Source organism: Typopeltis vanoorti, chromosome 20 (genome assembly GCF_054136105.1).
Source record: "Typopeltis vanoorti isolate ZY-2024b chromosome 20, IOZ_Tvanoo_1.0, whole genome shotgun sequence".
In the NCBI taxonomy this organism is placed as follows: Eukaryota; Metazoa; Arthropoda; class Arachnida; order Uropygi; family Thelyphonidae; genus Typopeltis; species Typopeltis vanoorti.
In genome coordinates, this window is record NC_143568.1 from 71435125 (window position 1) to 71451384 (window position 16260).

General features: G+C 34.0%; 1 protein-coding gene across 7 annotated transcripts in view; it reads right to left on the reverse strand.

The window, feature by feature from the left end:
- LOC150095554 (latrophilin Cirl-like) overlaps positions 1–16260 on the reverse strand; it is a 232380-nt gene that overhangs the window by 68737 nt on the left and 147383 nt on the right. For all 7 annotated transcript variants that reach the window (XM_090410733.1, XM_090410737.1, XM_090410739.1 and 4 more), the window contains exons 10-14: positions 13245–13388; positions 8208–8407; positions 3742–3791; positions 3525–3636; positions 656–759 (exon numbers count right to left, since the gene is read on the reverse strand). In XM_090410733.1, coding sequence (XP_090266859.1) covers positions 656–759; positions 3525–3636; positions 3742–3791; positions 8208–8407; positions 13245–13388 — 610 coding nt within the window. The remainder of the gene's footprint in view (positions 1–655; positions 760–3524; positions 3637–3741; positions 3792–8207; positions 8408–13244; positions 13389–16260) is intronic.

Sequence of the window (16260 nt, forward strand, 5' to 3'; positions counted from 1 at the left end):
GTGTTTAGAATTTTCCAAATTCACCACAGCTGAAAAAAAAGCATGACAAGTTCTCAGCAATGTTGAGTCCATGTTGATCTCCCCCCCCCCCCTTTTTTTACATCAATTCTCCACAAGGAATTCCTCCTCCCTGTTCAAACTGTCAACAGCAAGTTTTACTGTCAAGATAGCTAAGGAAGAGCATTCAGCACAAATGTCCACACAGGCTGAAAAACAATGACTGGGTTCTCCACCATGACAACACATCACTCTTTGTTCAACAGCTCCTGGCTTCCAAAAACATAACTCATTTTCTATTCTCCCCTGACTTTTCCCCCTGCAACTTTTTCCTGTTCCCCAAGATGAAATTTTGGCTTACACAAGGAGATCCAGGTAGAATTGTAGGAGATGCTCAACAGTCACACTTGAGGACTTCAAGGGAGGCATGGGAAAATGTGGGGATCACTGTATATGTGTCCAAGGGGACTACTTTGAAGGAGATGGAAATTAGGAGTTAGAGTAAGTAATTTTTTTATGGTCAAATTCCCCAAACTTTTGGGTAACACCTCGTATATAGTTATCTACCAGACAGTTATTGATGCACTGATTTGTGCAATTAATGCTCCTTTCTTTTATGTACAAATCTAAAGAAAATCTAAAGCATTAAAATAATTACCTGAAGCACTGAAAAGTTACAATGGTAAGAAACAGACAAGCAATGGACACAATGCATCCAACATATGTAATCACCCGTAGCGCAACCTCATGTTCAAATGACAGCTTAAGATAGAAAAAAGAATACATCATATTATTACAATTAATGCATGCAATAAAAATAATGACAGTATTCTAATCTATATTATCTAATATAAATTAAGTGCATTATAACTTTGAAATGAAAGAATTTTGTAAATTAGTACTGCAACTAGAAGAAACCTAAATGAAATGATTTGGCAAATACATAAAACTAAAACAAATATTACAATTAGCTTACATATAAACAACAAAAAAAAGCTCCATATGAAAATATCATAGAAACAAAGAAAGAAAGAATCATTCTCATTTTCTCATTTTCCTTTGCATGTTAGCCTCAATGGGATGTCAGAAACAAAGTAACTCAGCTATTTAACTTAATTAATGCTCTGCTAGAGCAGTCCTATTCACATAGTATATCATGGCTGTTGACTGGGTATTTCTTTTGGCTGTTTTTCCAAGATTTAAAAAAAAAAAAATTCCAGTAGAGAAAATCCTACCAGCTCCATATGAGACTGGCTCACTCTCTTCTGAGCTCCATTTTCTATTCTACTTATTAATATCATTCATTCATCACCATCTGCAATCTCTAAGTTTCAAAGATCATAACGCCAGCCTGATTGGCTGAGTGGTTAGCATATCTGCTGTCCACCTAAAAAGCTGCGGGTTCAAATCCCTCCGTGGACATAGATGTTTGTGATTGTCTGGGAAAATACTAGTGGTGGTCGGTGGTAGATGGCATTGGTGTAGATGATGTAGTTGGTGGATTTGAGTGATGGAGACAGAGTTGTAGAGTAGGTGCCCTCCCTCAATAAGTCTTTGGACTCCCTGGAGGTGTCATATAATAATAATTGCCAAAAATAGAGCAAAGGTAGACAATAATACCTGTATATGATAATTTCATTTTTTTTTAATTTATAAGAGCTGAAGTCAAAAGACATGTTCTGACCGAAAGATGCTCTGTGAAAATTAAAGCTTTGCTTTTCTCTTTATTATCATAAAAAGTTATGGAATGAAATTCTTTGCAACTAAGATGATCCAAATAGGTCCAGAATTGACTGAAGATGTACAGCAGGCTCCCAAGGAAATAGAAAATGCTGCCTACAAAGCACTCTTAAATGTGAGATAACACATCACTGAACTAAACTTCAAAAGAACTATCCATCAGATAACAGTCTTTTTTTTTAACAAAGTTCTTAGATTCAATAAACTAATTTTTTTTTTTTTTTTAATCTTAACCAGGAAGTGTTGTAAATCTTTTCGGCAGGATATTCGGCTGTTATGATAAGTGACGACCTATGCCCTCTAAGAGTGGAGGCTTTGGAAGGCTGTGACACTAATGATTTTGAAAGAATATGGTGTGAGGTGGAGGTGGGTAAGACAGGATACTTAGTGGGGTGTTGCTACAGGCCAAGGAGCACAGAGGGTGGGGACCAGGAGATGTTGAGACAGTTGAGCGTGGCAAGTGCAAGAAGAATGATTGTTATGGGAGATTTTAACTACAGTGGTATAAATTGGGGAGAGGAAGATGCATGTAGCAATAAGGGAATGGAACCTCAAGAACAAAAGATTGGTTATCAACAGAAGATGAAATCTTAATGGTAATTTTGTTTAACTTTTCTGTTTAATCACTTTTTAAGTAAATAAATAATTAGGTGAAATTTCTTTTCACAAGTTAATACTTTAATAAGAATAAAAACATGCTCAACAATTCTGTCTAATTACAGTTGCTTGAACATGGTATTTACTCTGCATAACTATTAATAAATTGTTAACTACAGCTAACTCTCACTACAGACTACAGGTGAAATCATAGGAACCACAGGAAGAGTTTCATATATTGGATAATTTCCTACAGTGAATTTCCTTTAGACATCACATCTATTTGGATATGACTGAGTCTGATAGTAAAGAAAGCAAGTCTGTTTATTTTTTGCTGTGAGCACTGACAGTAATACTAAAATAAAAATCTTCCTTGGGTCCCAATATTTTGCAGGTCTAAACTATTTTTGGAGTTTTACACTATAACAGAAATGAAAAAAAAAAAAAATTAATATTCTTAATTCACAATACTCTAAATGATGTGCCATACAATATCCATAGCCTATTTCACAAAATGAGAGGGTTCACAGTCTATAAAATGCAGCACGGCTTTCTGTCCATTGTAAAAATGTTGTGGTTGCTACTTCAGTTCAATTTCTTCATCAATGCTCAAGAAAATGTCTCAAATGGCAGACCAACTTGAAAAACTTACCAATGTTTCTACTTGAAATATCAAAAAAAAAATTGTCATCTGAAACTTAATTTATGATTCATAAGTAAATAAATAAGGTAAAAATGCATTAGTAGCCACTTTTGTAAGTTTTCACCAAATCAGAAACTTAACAAATCAAGAAGGGGAAATGTATTAAGGAATTTAGGGTCAAAAATCAAGAGCCGCTCACCAAAAAAGGCTAGAAGATATATATTATATCTGTCCATTATGTATTTTCAAAATATGAGCAGTTTTCTCATATCAATGAATGATGTGGGCAAATATGTCTACACTACATGATTAGTGTTATACACATTTTATCAATTTTTTTCAAAATTATGTATAATCAAATTCTCATCATTTTTATTAAATCAAGTCAAATTTATAAAGCCCAAACAATATGATTTACCACAATGTGTTAATATTTCAGATTCAATAAACATAAACTGCAATGTGTGGTATATTATATTCCAAATGTATTCCAGAATTTATATATTATATTTAAGTCTGATAGCAAAATTTTAACAGAAACAGTTACCTCAGTAACTTGCACATCCATAAGAACAGCAAAGCTGGTAAGATGGTTGCAAGAACAAACCGTGTGACTTCTATTAAAAGATCGAACCCAACATCCAGTGTCTGACCAATCCCTAGGATGTTCAGAAACCACAAATAATTCATTGGTATCTTTAAACAAAGACATATTATAAAATGAAAAGAAAATAGAATATTTGGTTTAAACACTAAATACTTACTTAATCTGAAAGTTCCAAAAAACACATCTTGGATTGGTAACGTTTTCTTCCTATTTTAAAAAAAGAACTTAATAAAATAACTGCCATAATATTATTTTAATTATATATTATATTCACAAAAAAATATTTCGTATGTATAATGGAATATAATATCAATATCTTCAAAACTAATTGTAATCGATTTGTTTGCATGAAGAATGAGATCTACAGGATTAACCTAGCTTTGTCTGTTGTTTCTGCCAGTACTGAAAACAATTTATCAAACAAGAAATTATAAATTTAATTCTTTACCTAAGCATAAACAAACAGTATCTCATAATGCACGGCATGCTTTCTTTCTGATAAGTGTAATATATGCATAATCGAAGGGTCACTACCCAGATCCATTTCAACTTTTATTGAGGCTAGACCCAGGAAGACACCGAAGCTGAATCAATGCAGCAGTGATATATTTTCTATATACAAGAGGTAAAGTAGTGTATCACCATATTATTAAAATACTCTGGATCAGAGAAAGTTTTCTACTTGGTTTTCTACAACAGGATACTGAGGCAACTTATATGAAGTCAACAGCCACTATATACAAGCAACCTAGTTGTGAAGATACTTCAGGAGCAAAGTATTTAAAAATAATATAATTTCTTGTCAAGTATAATTTACTTTCTAAATGAAAAAACTTTCTGTTATATCTCTGATCCAGAGTATTTTAATAATATAGTGATAATATGCTCTGATTCAACCTCAGCATGTTTCTGGGTCTAGCTTCCACTGAAAATCTCAATGCAAGTTAAAACCAATCTCAATAGAGAGAGACCTTTTCCGTAATGCACAGCAATACAGTCATCTGAAAGATTTTTTTTTTAATTTGATTTTTATGGCACAAAGCCATCCAAGGTCATACTGTGCCAGGACACAGGTTTATAGCAGTATATATAGTAAAGAGTTAGTAGGACAATCACAAATATCCATGCTTTTGGTGGGATTCGAACCTGCAGCCTCTATGATGGAGAGTGGATATGCTAACCACTCAGTCAATCAGACCTGCTCATCCAAAAGAGAGCTTGCCATGAAACTGGCATGAAGTCAACAGCTCTATATACAAGTAGCTGAGTCATGATGATACTTCACAATGCAAAATGTTTGTTTACACTTAGGTAAAGAATTAAACAAGAATATAAGTTCTTAATTAATTGATATAATATCAATTAGGTAAATTATAGCAAGTATAGTTTATTTGGATTTTAGACTGTCCATAAGTACCTTTGTGAAATCTGGGCCACTAATGGGCAGGTATGTGTAACATACAGCCTCTCCCTGTATATAATAATTTTTTTTATAATATAAAAAAGTCACATCACAACCAGTAATAACATACAAACCAAGCCAGAATCTCTTCACTAAAAACTCATTTTTGCATCCACTTTACTAGCATACATGGCATTAACACCAACATAAATAACATTCACCATAACCTGCAGTCTTTCTGACTAGACATCTTACTCCTGACAGAAACCTAGATCACAGCTACATCTACTACTGTTCACCTTCAATGCCCAAGCTAAACACTTCACGATTATTTTTGCCACAAAGGTAGCACCTGTGCCTTTGTAAGATCTGACATAGCCTTGGGAAAAAATGACTAATTTAGAATCCCCTGCTTTTGACCTTCTCTGGCTCTAGGTTTCCTTTCCTTATTTAGTAACATTCATTTATTGCATTTACCAGTCTCCAAACACTGATAACCACTCAGATCTCTTCACATTCCTTTCCCCATGAAGCTTAACCATCTGCAATCCACATATCCAAATAGCAACGTCATCTTTCTAAGTGAACTCAACACCACAATCACAAGTGGATCCCGTTTTCTAACATCACCGACAAAGCTAGAGGAGGAGAATAAGTCTTTGCTATAAGTAATGACCTAACACAAATTGTACATCTACTTACTCAAACCCCCTTTACTCTTCAAGTACTCCGGCTCTCTTTTGACCAATTCTCCTTCCAGACACACCGTAGAGGTCACCCCTCCACCCTCCACTCAGTAACTGAGACTACAATCTTGTACAAGTCTCCTCTCTCACACAGAACGCCCCTCCTTCAGCCACTTTCAACTTCACATCTTCTGGCACTACAAAGGAGCCAAATGGGATGACTTCCGGAATTCTACTCCTCCTTTCCATGGTCTAAAAATTATTCTCACTGGCATGAAAGCTTTCATCTCCCATTCAACTCTTAATCCACATCCACTTTCCAAGCCCTGGATCAACCAAAAGTATATGAAAGCAGTCAAAGAAATAAAAATCAAGCTTACTGCATGTGGTTTGCATCAAAAATTCCAGCTTTATACTCTGCCTATACCAAAGCATGCAACATATGCAAATCAGTCATGAGCAGATCCAAATCAGACTTTATAAAGACCAACAGCAGAAACCATCCTTATCCAAATGGAAGAAGTGCCTTCTCATCCCTTGCTAAAGCCAATGGACACAACTTCTGCTTGCCCGCACTCCCACCTCTCTCTCTTTCTTTCTTTCATCCTGATAGTACCACTGTTACTTCATCCAAAGATGAAGTGTGACCTCCTGGCATCATTCTTTTCCTTCAATTCCTGTCAAAAAAGAGCATAAAAAAAAAAAATTTACTAAATAACATGGGCACTAAAAAAGTCTTCTGGTCCTGATGGCATCTGGATTTCCTTTCGCTTGACAGGCTACTGTCTTTTCATGGTCTTTTTTTCCTTTAATACTATGCATGTCACGTTTTTTAGTCTGCATCTTTTATATCTCATGAATCTGCCATTGCCTGCTATCTTATTGACACTAACTGGGATGGTCTCCCATTCTTTTCTTCCTCTCTCTCTCTCTCTCTCTCCTTCAACCTTATAATCACTTTTATAACTTTTCCAATAGTATCTGCTTACTTTCACTCTTTACCCATTCCACACTAACATTATTTTTCTAACCTGACTCTTAGTATACAGTTGTAATGCCTGCTTTAGCTAGTTTGGAACAATCCCTATTCCATAGCAATCTCTCTCATGATACTGTTGTAAGCTGATTGCAGAGCCTTCCATAATTACCTGCCTTATAGTTTGAAATATGTCCCTCTTTGACTGAAACATCCCAAATTAGTACCTCATGGTAATTAAAAATTATAGCCATCACCAAATTAAAAATTTCACTAAAACCTTGCATTGGTTCACATGCAGTCTAAGATAATTCTGCAGGTACTCCAGAAATCATACTCTTTTTACTTATCATTCCAAGCTGTCTAAACATTTCTCTTCATCATCTTCTATACTTCTAGTCCTATAGCATCATAATAGATCTCCAGGTCAATTTATCTCAACTTCACTACAAATATTCCTCTCTGCATATCACTATCAAGTTTTGCATATATCAATTACCTATGACAAACCAACTCAATGCTGCAAGCTCACTCTTATTTCTGATTTCTTGCACAATACAGCCCTTTCAAAAAGCTGCAAGCAGTCATTCCTGTGTTATTACTCTCTTGGCTCACTAGATGATGACCTCATTAACTTATTAATTCATTAACCCTATTACCATAATTCTATACTGTCCTATAATGTCTTTCTTCATACTAGTCACCACACTTTCCATGCCATTTTATTTGCCATATGCTTCTTTCTTTCAACAACATTCATCACTACCACTTTGAGAACATATGACCTCCCATCCATGTTCAACCTCTCTCTCTCTCTCTCTCTCTCTCTCTAAGAGCTCCATTTGATTATCTCACTTTTCATGTACCCTAATACTATCATTTCTCATTCTTCCTTACAGCACAAAGCTCTTTGCATTTTTGGATGCATACATATAGTAACTGTTGCAGCACACAAACTGAAAAAAAATGCTAGGCATTGTTTGATGAAATCTGTGACCACAAAGAATGAGAAAAAATATTATTCACAAATATTTTAACCTGAATTAACGACAAACTATTCCTAATATTAAATTCAATGTGTTAGTAATCCTAATACTAACACACTGAATGGAATAAACATAAAAGCATCTAAAAATAAACATAAAAGTGTCTAAAAAAAAAAAAATATATATATATATATTATAAAACTTATTAACAACTCTAAAACACACTTCCATTCACCACTGTGACACTACAAAAGCAAATTGATAATATAAAAGCATACTCCAGAAATACAAACTGGTTCATAATTGGATGTTTTGTGTAATGCATCTCCAGTGTTACATTCATGAAATAACAAAGAGGATATTACTGAATCATATTAATCAATTTTTTTTATGTAAATAACTCTAGTTCAGTCACTTTCACTCCATTTCCATGAATTGGTAGATTTTTGTGAATGATATTTTAACAAAATAATAACTGAATAATGCAGTTATTTTCCTTAAGTGATGATAATTAACAATGATTTATTGTATAATAAATGATGTCCTGATTAGAAGCTTAAAAAAAATACTAACCTGTATATTCTTCAATGTTACTATTACAGGCTCTGTCAATCTCAAGATGTGTTGATTACCAAGTGAAACAGTAAGAACTCTAGAATTAATGATTTGCTGTATGCCTTTCCACTCTCTGTTACTTTCAGTGTCTGTAACAACTTCTGGGTCTAGCAAATCATCAATTTTGTTATAAGCCAAGAAAGCCATTTTTGCAAGACCTGAAGTAAAACAAAGAGTTGAAATGAGGCTATTTACCAAAATACAGTTATTTCATATAAATAAATTTGATTTCATAAAAGTCAGACGATTTGATTAATGAAAAATATTAAATAAAAAATTCCATTATATTTGTTAAAAGTCTTGGGCAAATTTTAAATGCTACATCTAGAACTCACTAAATAATTTCATGTAACTCTTATTAATGTTCATTTAAATTTGCATAAATTATAAATGAATTTCATTTATACTAGATCATTTGTAGTATCCATCATAAATCTGTCTAAGCTAGGCTGAAATTACCATCAGCTGTCCTCCATGGAGTAGTCAAAAGACTCATCATGGGGGAAGCTGTTAACAGTGCTGAGTATCAGCTGATAAAGTCAAACATAATGAGACTGGCTGAGAGGAAAAATGACAGAAAAGAAAGTATGTTAGCAAGCATGTGTTTTACTCTCATACAACTTGTGATAGCACTGAACAGCTTCATGACATTTCTCTACGTACTGAACACCAGCTCCTTGGGTCATTCTCCATTCTATGATTTTGGTCATCTCCCATGCAATGAGGAATTTTGAGTATCTTAGTGTCAAGGTATTTCTAGTTGATTCAATCCCTCATACTTTTCTGGTAATAATCTTTTGGTAACAAATAAATAATCCTCAGGTAAAAGACAACTTTTTCACATCTACTTCAGTGCATCTTGATTGAATCAGATACATAACAATCTTCTTGAAATCTTGATATATTTTTTTGATAATCACTGATGTCAAAAAAAAAAAAAAATTATTCTGGTCCTTTGAAAATCAATAAGTTCCAAAAAAAAAAAAAATTTTAACTTTATCCATTAAAAAGAATTGTAAAACCAAAAGGAAAATTCACATAAAAAACTTTATTAGCATAGAATTGTCACCTAAGTATCATAGGCATCATCCGTACGAAATCACAGAATGGCAATTAAACATTAACAGACAATTCTAAAAAAGTGCAACCTAAGTATCTAATGCAACATAATAACTCTAAAAAAAGGTCAGTATTTTCTAACTTATTTTAAGAAAAATTATATATATTTAGACAAAATAAAGTTAGTACTTTTTAAATCGGCTAGTCTTTCCTATCTCCCACAAAGGGAATAGACATAGACCATCGGATCTGTTTAAGTTAGAACAGCGAAGTAACGTTTCACACATTTCTTTATAAAGCTGTTTCTCTAAAAAATCCACAGTTTTGTTGATATTAAATTAAACTTTATCCATATACCATTCAGGGTATTTTGCATAACTTTAATTTATCAGTTGCTATATTTACTATTGCTATTTTGATATTTATTTCTTGCATAACTCTTTAAACTGCAGATTATTATTATCCAGGCCTCCATGGAGTCAAAAGACTCATCGTGGGAGGTCTGTCCTAAGAAAGACAAAGTCTATCATACCATTCCTTGAATTCATTGACCGTTCTCGCTCTCACCACTCCATCAGGCAATGCATTCCACGGTTCAACCACCCTCCATGCAAAGAAACCACTCCTCACCCTCTTGCTCACAGTTTCCTTTCGTAACTTCCAGGGATGGCCTCTTGTCATCACTCCTTCCTGCTGTTCAACCAAGCGAAAGAACTCCCCAGTGTCAACCCTGTAACCAACAGTTTAAAAGTCTCAATCATATCACTTCTCCTTCTTCTATCCACCAAACTCTGCAGTCCACATTCCCTCAGCCGATCCTCATAACTATCATTGTACAGTCCTGAAACCATCTTTGTTATCTGCCTTTGTACCCTTTCCACAGTTAATTTATCCCCTTCAAATCCTGGGGACCAAATCTGAGAACAATAGTCCAAGTGTGGTCTGATCAGGGTCTTATACAATGGAATGATAACTGTTTTATCTCTGCAGGTCAGTGTCCTTCTCATTATTGCAGCAATCCTCTGTGTTACCTTCACCACCTTTGCAATATGTCCCCTAAATTTCAGGTTTCTATCAATCATCAACCCCAGATCTCTTGTCTCCCCTACTTCCTCCAGTATAACTCCTCCCATAGAGTATGCAACTATATAATAACTATCTCATTACCAATTGCAAATAGTATGCTTAAAAAATTGCAACAACACTTGGTCCATTCCTTTGCCACTGCTCTGTGAAGAGAATAGCAAACAATGTTATCTCATCAAAGCCTTCAAGCACATCATCAGATTTTTAGAATGGTAATCAAAGAGAAGCTTTCACTTTCCACTGATCTCCAACACTTATATCAAAAAAATTATTCCAGTTCTTTGAGTACTTTGTATAACCTGGTACTTATCCCGAATAAAATTCTATGGCTTACTCTTTCAAAAAATCCATGGTCTTGCTGATATTAAATTAAATATTTGTGTGGGAGAACAATCCATCTGCAATCTGTTACAACTTTTTCCTGCAAAATGTTAACTACCTCAATAACTATAGATGCTGATTAAGATTTAAGGTTAGTTAAAATGCCAGCTAAAATCATTTGAAAATAATATTTTATGTGCAGCACTGATAATGGATGAAACACTACATTTTCATTCCAATTATATCACATTTGCAAGACAAATTTAAAGTTTTGAATACCTGTAGCATGACATTTCTAAAGATGTACATCAAACATAAAATATTTTGTGACATGCCAATGAATGAATGTTTATTTGTACTATGCCAAAACTTTTCTATTCAGATGGACACAATACACACTCATGAGCCAAAACATTATGACTGCCTATACCTAGTAGCATGTTGTGCCTCCTTTAGCTAACATAATCACTTGCACTACTCTTGGGATTGACTCCACTAGACCACAGAAGGTGTCTCCTGAGATATTCTGAACCAACTGGCATTATTGTGACAGAATAATGCCAGAGGTCAGTGACTGAGCAAGGCACTGACATTGCATTTCACAATTCCACAAATATTAATCTTCATTTGGATTCAAATCAGAAAAATTAGATGGCTAGAGAAGAATGTGGAATGCTTGTATGTGCTTTTTGAACCATGTTTGCTGCACAGTGCAATCATTTGTGATGTGGAGTATTATTGTCAGGCCATACTGTCATCATGTAGAGCAGGGCTTCTCAAACTTTTTCTACGACAGAACACTTCACAAATCCTGAAATTTTCATGGAACACCTTGGTTATTTTGTAATGTATTAATTAATAATTAATTGATAATTTAGCTGATTTTTATTATTAATTAATAATTGATACTTAATTCTTAATTAATTAAACCTCATTTAAACCATCATTAAATTCATTTGTGCTGATTTTCATTGACATATCCTATTCTGATCACCAAAAATTTATATTATAAGTACTTACGAGTGAATACAGACTTTTTCTCCTTGTGCTGGTAGTTTTCCCCTCCTTTTGTACATCCTGGAGATCATCACTCTGTAGGCTGGTAGTGGATGACTCACTATCTGTTCCATCACAAACACCTTCAATAAGAGATTTCTTAATACCAAAATTAAACAAAGTCCCTTATCTCTTATTCATATTAGAATTTAAATCTGTATTCCTAATTACTTTTAAAAAAATCACGGCACTCCGGTTTCAGAACAAGCACTTACACACTGCAATACAAACTTGCGAAGAAAGTATTCCATATTAATAGATTTGAGAAGCAGATACAACTACCCTTATCTTCAATTTTAGTGGAAAAATTTTCTTTATACTTCCTTGATGATTGGTCACTAACATTTGCAACACAGATGTCATTTCTTTCAGTTTTAAGAACAGACGATACGCTGCTCATTGTTGTAATCGGCTTGCAGGCAATTTTTATGATCGGTCATAAAGTGGTATTCTCTTTCCCGATTGTTGAAAGATTTTTGTGTGTGAAAATTAACAATAAGTCATGAATATTTCCATGTTTATAAATATGCTGCTTGGTCACTGACATTTGCTACACAGATGTCATTTCCTTCAGTTTTGTGAACAGAGGATATGCCACCCATTGTTATAATCTGCTTGCAGGCAATTTTTATGACCCGTCATAAACAGCAGTATTCCCTTTCCCAAATGTTGAAAGGTTTCGATGTGTGAAAATTAACAATACACAGATGTTATTAAGCGTTCTGGGTCTGAGCTTTTCGACATATTCACGAATATTATTCTCCTCAGAATATTTCTACTATAAAATATTTATTCATGAAAAATGCTTAGAAAACTAAAATGACAAATTCCAGAACTTCTCACAGAACACCTAGTCACCCTCTGCAGAACACTGGTGTTCTGCAGAACACAGTTTGAGAAACCTTGATATAGAGCATACCTAGTCTGAAACAATCTCCAGGTAAAAATTAGCAGTGAAAGTGTATTCAGTGGGTTTGAGAGGACCCAGTGATATCCATGAGAACAATCTCCATAAAGGAATACCACTGCCACCAGACCTGTTTCCAGCCAACCATGCAGTAAAAGGCCAGAATGTTTTGCCACGAGTTGTAGGAAAAGTTTGACCATCATTAATAGAGGCCTGAAAATTGTAATTACAACATTTGCAACAATATCAACTGGTATTGGTGTATTCTCTCAAATAGCAGGGAATAAACATGCAACAAGGGAAAAAAATATCCCTTTTGACATACTGAATGGGAAAAAATTGGGTTTGGAGCACTTTTCACAAAGGCAAGTTCAAGCCTAGATAAAACTCTTTGAGATAATCATTGTAATGCTGTTGTGAAATATCATAATTATCATTATTAACTGAGTTTCCATCATAAAATATGTATATGATCTAAATAAAGGCCTATAAATTTCAATATTGGATTAATGAGTATTCTCTTTTGGATGACAATAATTTAGATTCAGATTTGTACACATATTTACCATTTCTAGAATTCATGAGAAGCACTTGTGCAGGAAGAAAAATTGAGTCATCCATTTTCATCCAAGGGGTCCCACTAACATCATTTGGAAGAGGTAACCTTACATCACTAACTCTGTTCATTTGATATATGTGTACTGCAACCACTGGAAAAAAAAAATAGTTAACAATTAAAAATCAGAATTTTCCTCATAAAACTCCTATGATAAACTATTTTTAGTTTTTTTTTTTTATGAGAAATTGTTAATATTCTGTGATAATGAAGCAGCAGCTCAACTGATAATATTACTGAAGTGTCAAAGATTCCATGGTACAGAATTTTACAAATTATTATCTGTATATTCCACTTACTGAATTCTCAAACTTAAATATGAGATAGTAGCTGGTCACACTAAGTGAAATAAATTTTCTGTTTATTACAGTTTCTGTTTTCTTTTCATATTCTTCTGTTTATTTTGGTTATTATAGACCTATAACAGGTCTGTGGAATTCCCTATGAGGATAGACTGTGAGTAGTTGTTGCAAAATTTAGTTCATAGGTGCAAAAGTGGAATTTGACAGGCAGTAAATTCTAGGAAGGGATCAACAATAATGCATTTTTTTTTAATTAGAATAACTTAGCATCATATTTTTCTAATGATTTCTAAGTTCTGTTTTGTTTATTCTGTTGATATACAATCTTTATCAAAGAAAGTCAGTCGAATACTTAAGTGCTGGTATCAGGAACTAAAATATTCTTCTTGTCCATGTATTTCTTTGTAAAAAGATGGTAAAGTTTCTCTTATCAGAGAAACTTATAAGAGTTTCTCTTATTGTATAATGATATCTTTTTAAGTTCTGAGTGATTTTATTGCTAACTTCTGTTCTCATTCAAGTTACTTTGGTACATTTGATGAGGCTGTTATCCTCAAATGTGATTTTGTTTTTCTGCTATAACAGAAGAAGACAGTGGCCATATTATTATTACATGAACAACACCTCCATGGACCTCCCTCTATACATAATCAACTTTCTACAATATATTACATACTACACAGCATTTTTGTCTATTAATTCATAGCAATTAGAAAAATCAGTTTTTTTCCTGTTTTGTGGAGAAAAAAAATTTTTTTTAAAAGTGTGAAAGAAGTGAAAATACACATTTGTGGAATTTTCCTCTTTCCATATCATCATCTTTTTTTCCCTCTTTTACCTTGCAGTGCTGAGGGTTTTCGGTTCATTTAACCGCAACCATACAAGGATAAGGTGGTTAGCCCTATGCCTCCTGGTGTATTCTATGTCTGTAGAAGTGTTGAGTTCTCAAGGCTAATTTGCCTCCTTGCGGGATGAAAAACCTCAAACTGGGGAGAAAAATCCTGCAGTCCACGCCCGATAACGGCTAACTTGGCTATGTCTGAGAAAGATCTTAAGCGCCTCGCGTCAGCGATGGGAAACGAACCCAGGAAACTCCTTTCCTAGGCATATGGTTGCAAAGTGCATAGCCACTTGGCTAACTGCACAGACCCTTTTTCCGTATAATAAACAATATTCAATTTATTTAGTGTATTAGGAATTATTGCAGAATTCAAAAGTTCTTAGCTATAAAGTTTTTTTTTTTTTTAAAGCAGTATTTGCTTAAAATAAAATACAGATCTCACGAGATACGTATACAGAGAAGAAAAAAAAAATACAACCACTATGGTAATCCTAAAAATATGCCTTTCTAAGCTTTATAATCATCTATCATTTTCAAAAAGGATACACAGACGGTTATTGTTTATTGCATCAAAATGAAGTAAAAGTCCACCACATCTTGCTCTCTCAACAGTACTTTTTTTTCTCCTTGGTCAGTGCCACAGTATTTGTGGTGCTGACCTAAAATAAAATATTAATATTAAACTTGAGATCTGTGATCTATTGCATACAGAATAGCCCACATCTCAATATTTGGGATATTCTAAAAAGAATTAACCAATTCAACTGAGCCTATCTTAAACAAAAAATAATGAATGCCCTATTGCAAAAAACAGGAGCCAAACTGCCAATGTGCTTGGCCAATGGAGAAAATTTATCCTAAGCCATGGATTAAAATTCATTGTGGCATGAATTTTTACGAGTCTTCAGGTAAGAAATGATTTCAGTTGGCAGGATATTGAACCACCACCATTGCTTAAAGTTTCTTAAAAAGGTTTAATATATTTAGTCACCAGAATAGCGTTCCCCAATTATTATGTAGAGAGGTTGAATCAGAGGAAAGAATGAGTTTGGGTATGTGGGAAATGATATTCTGATGGACCATGAGGCTTGCTTAAATGAGTATGGAAGAATATGATGTCATAACTGACATGGTAGTTGAAGACTGTGCAAATGTTCAAATAGTGCGTGGAAGTGACAGCAAGGAAAAAAGCTTGATTGACAATAAAGCGGGAGATAATGACATTAAAAAACAAAGTGAAATTAATGATAAAGTAGTCAATAATAACATTGAAAAACAGAGTACAATTAATGGTAAGGTGGCGAGCAAGATTGATGGTGAACAATTATGTGTGACTGGTGATAAAATAGTGACAGTGAATGATAGCAAAAAAAAAAAAAAAAAACAAGATGAAAGCTGAGTTGGTGGAGATGAGGCAGATGCAGAGTGAAATGAAGAGAATTAGAGATATGTATGGAAGAGTGAAGAAGATGAAAACAAATCATGTCTGTATGGAATAAGCATAAAAGACCTGCGGGTAGCATTGTATTGCGATTTGATTATTAGAGGTGTGGCAAATGAGAAGATGCAGAAGGTTGGTTTGTTCTGGGAAGTAAAATGAATAGTGATTGAGGCATTGGATATGAGGAGTAAGCTAGCAAAGGAGTTGCTCATCGTAGTAGGGACAAATAACCTGACTGGGAACAAGGAAAATGTAAGATTGGATATCAGGACGTTGTTGGGAAGGATAAAAGATGACAGCATACTAGGAAAGGTAATCAGCATATTGCTCAGGTATGACAGTAATGAGATGAAATGAAAAGCAAGAATTATGAATGATATTT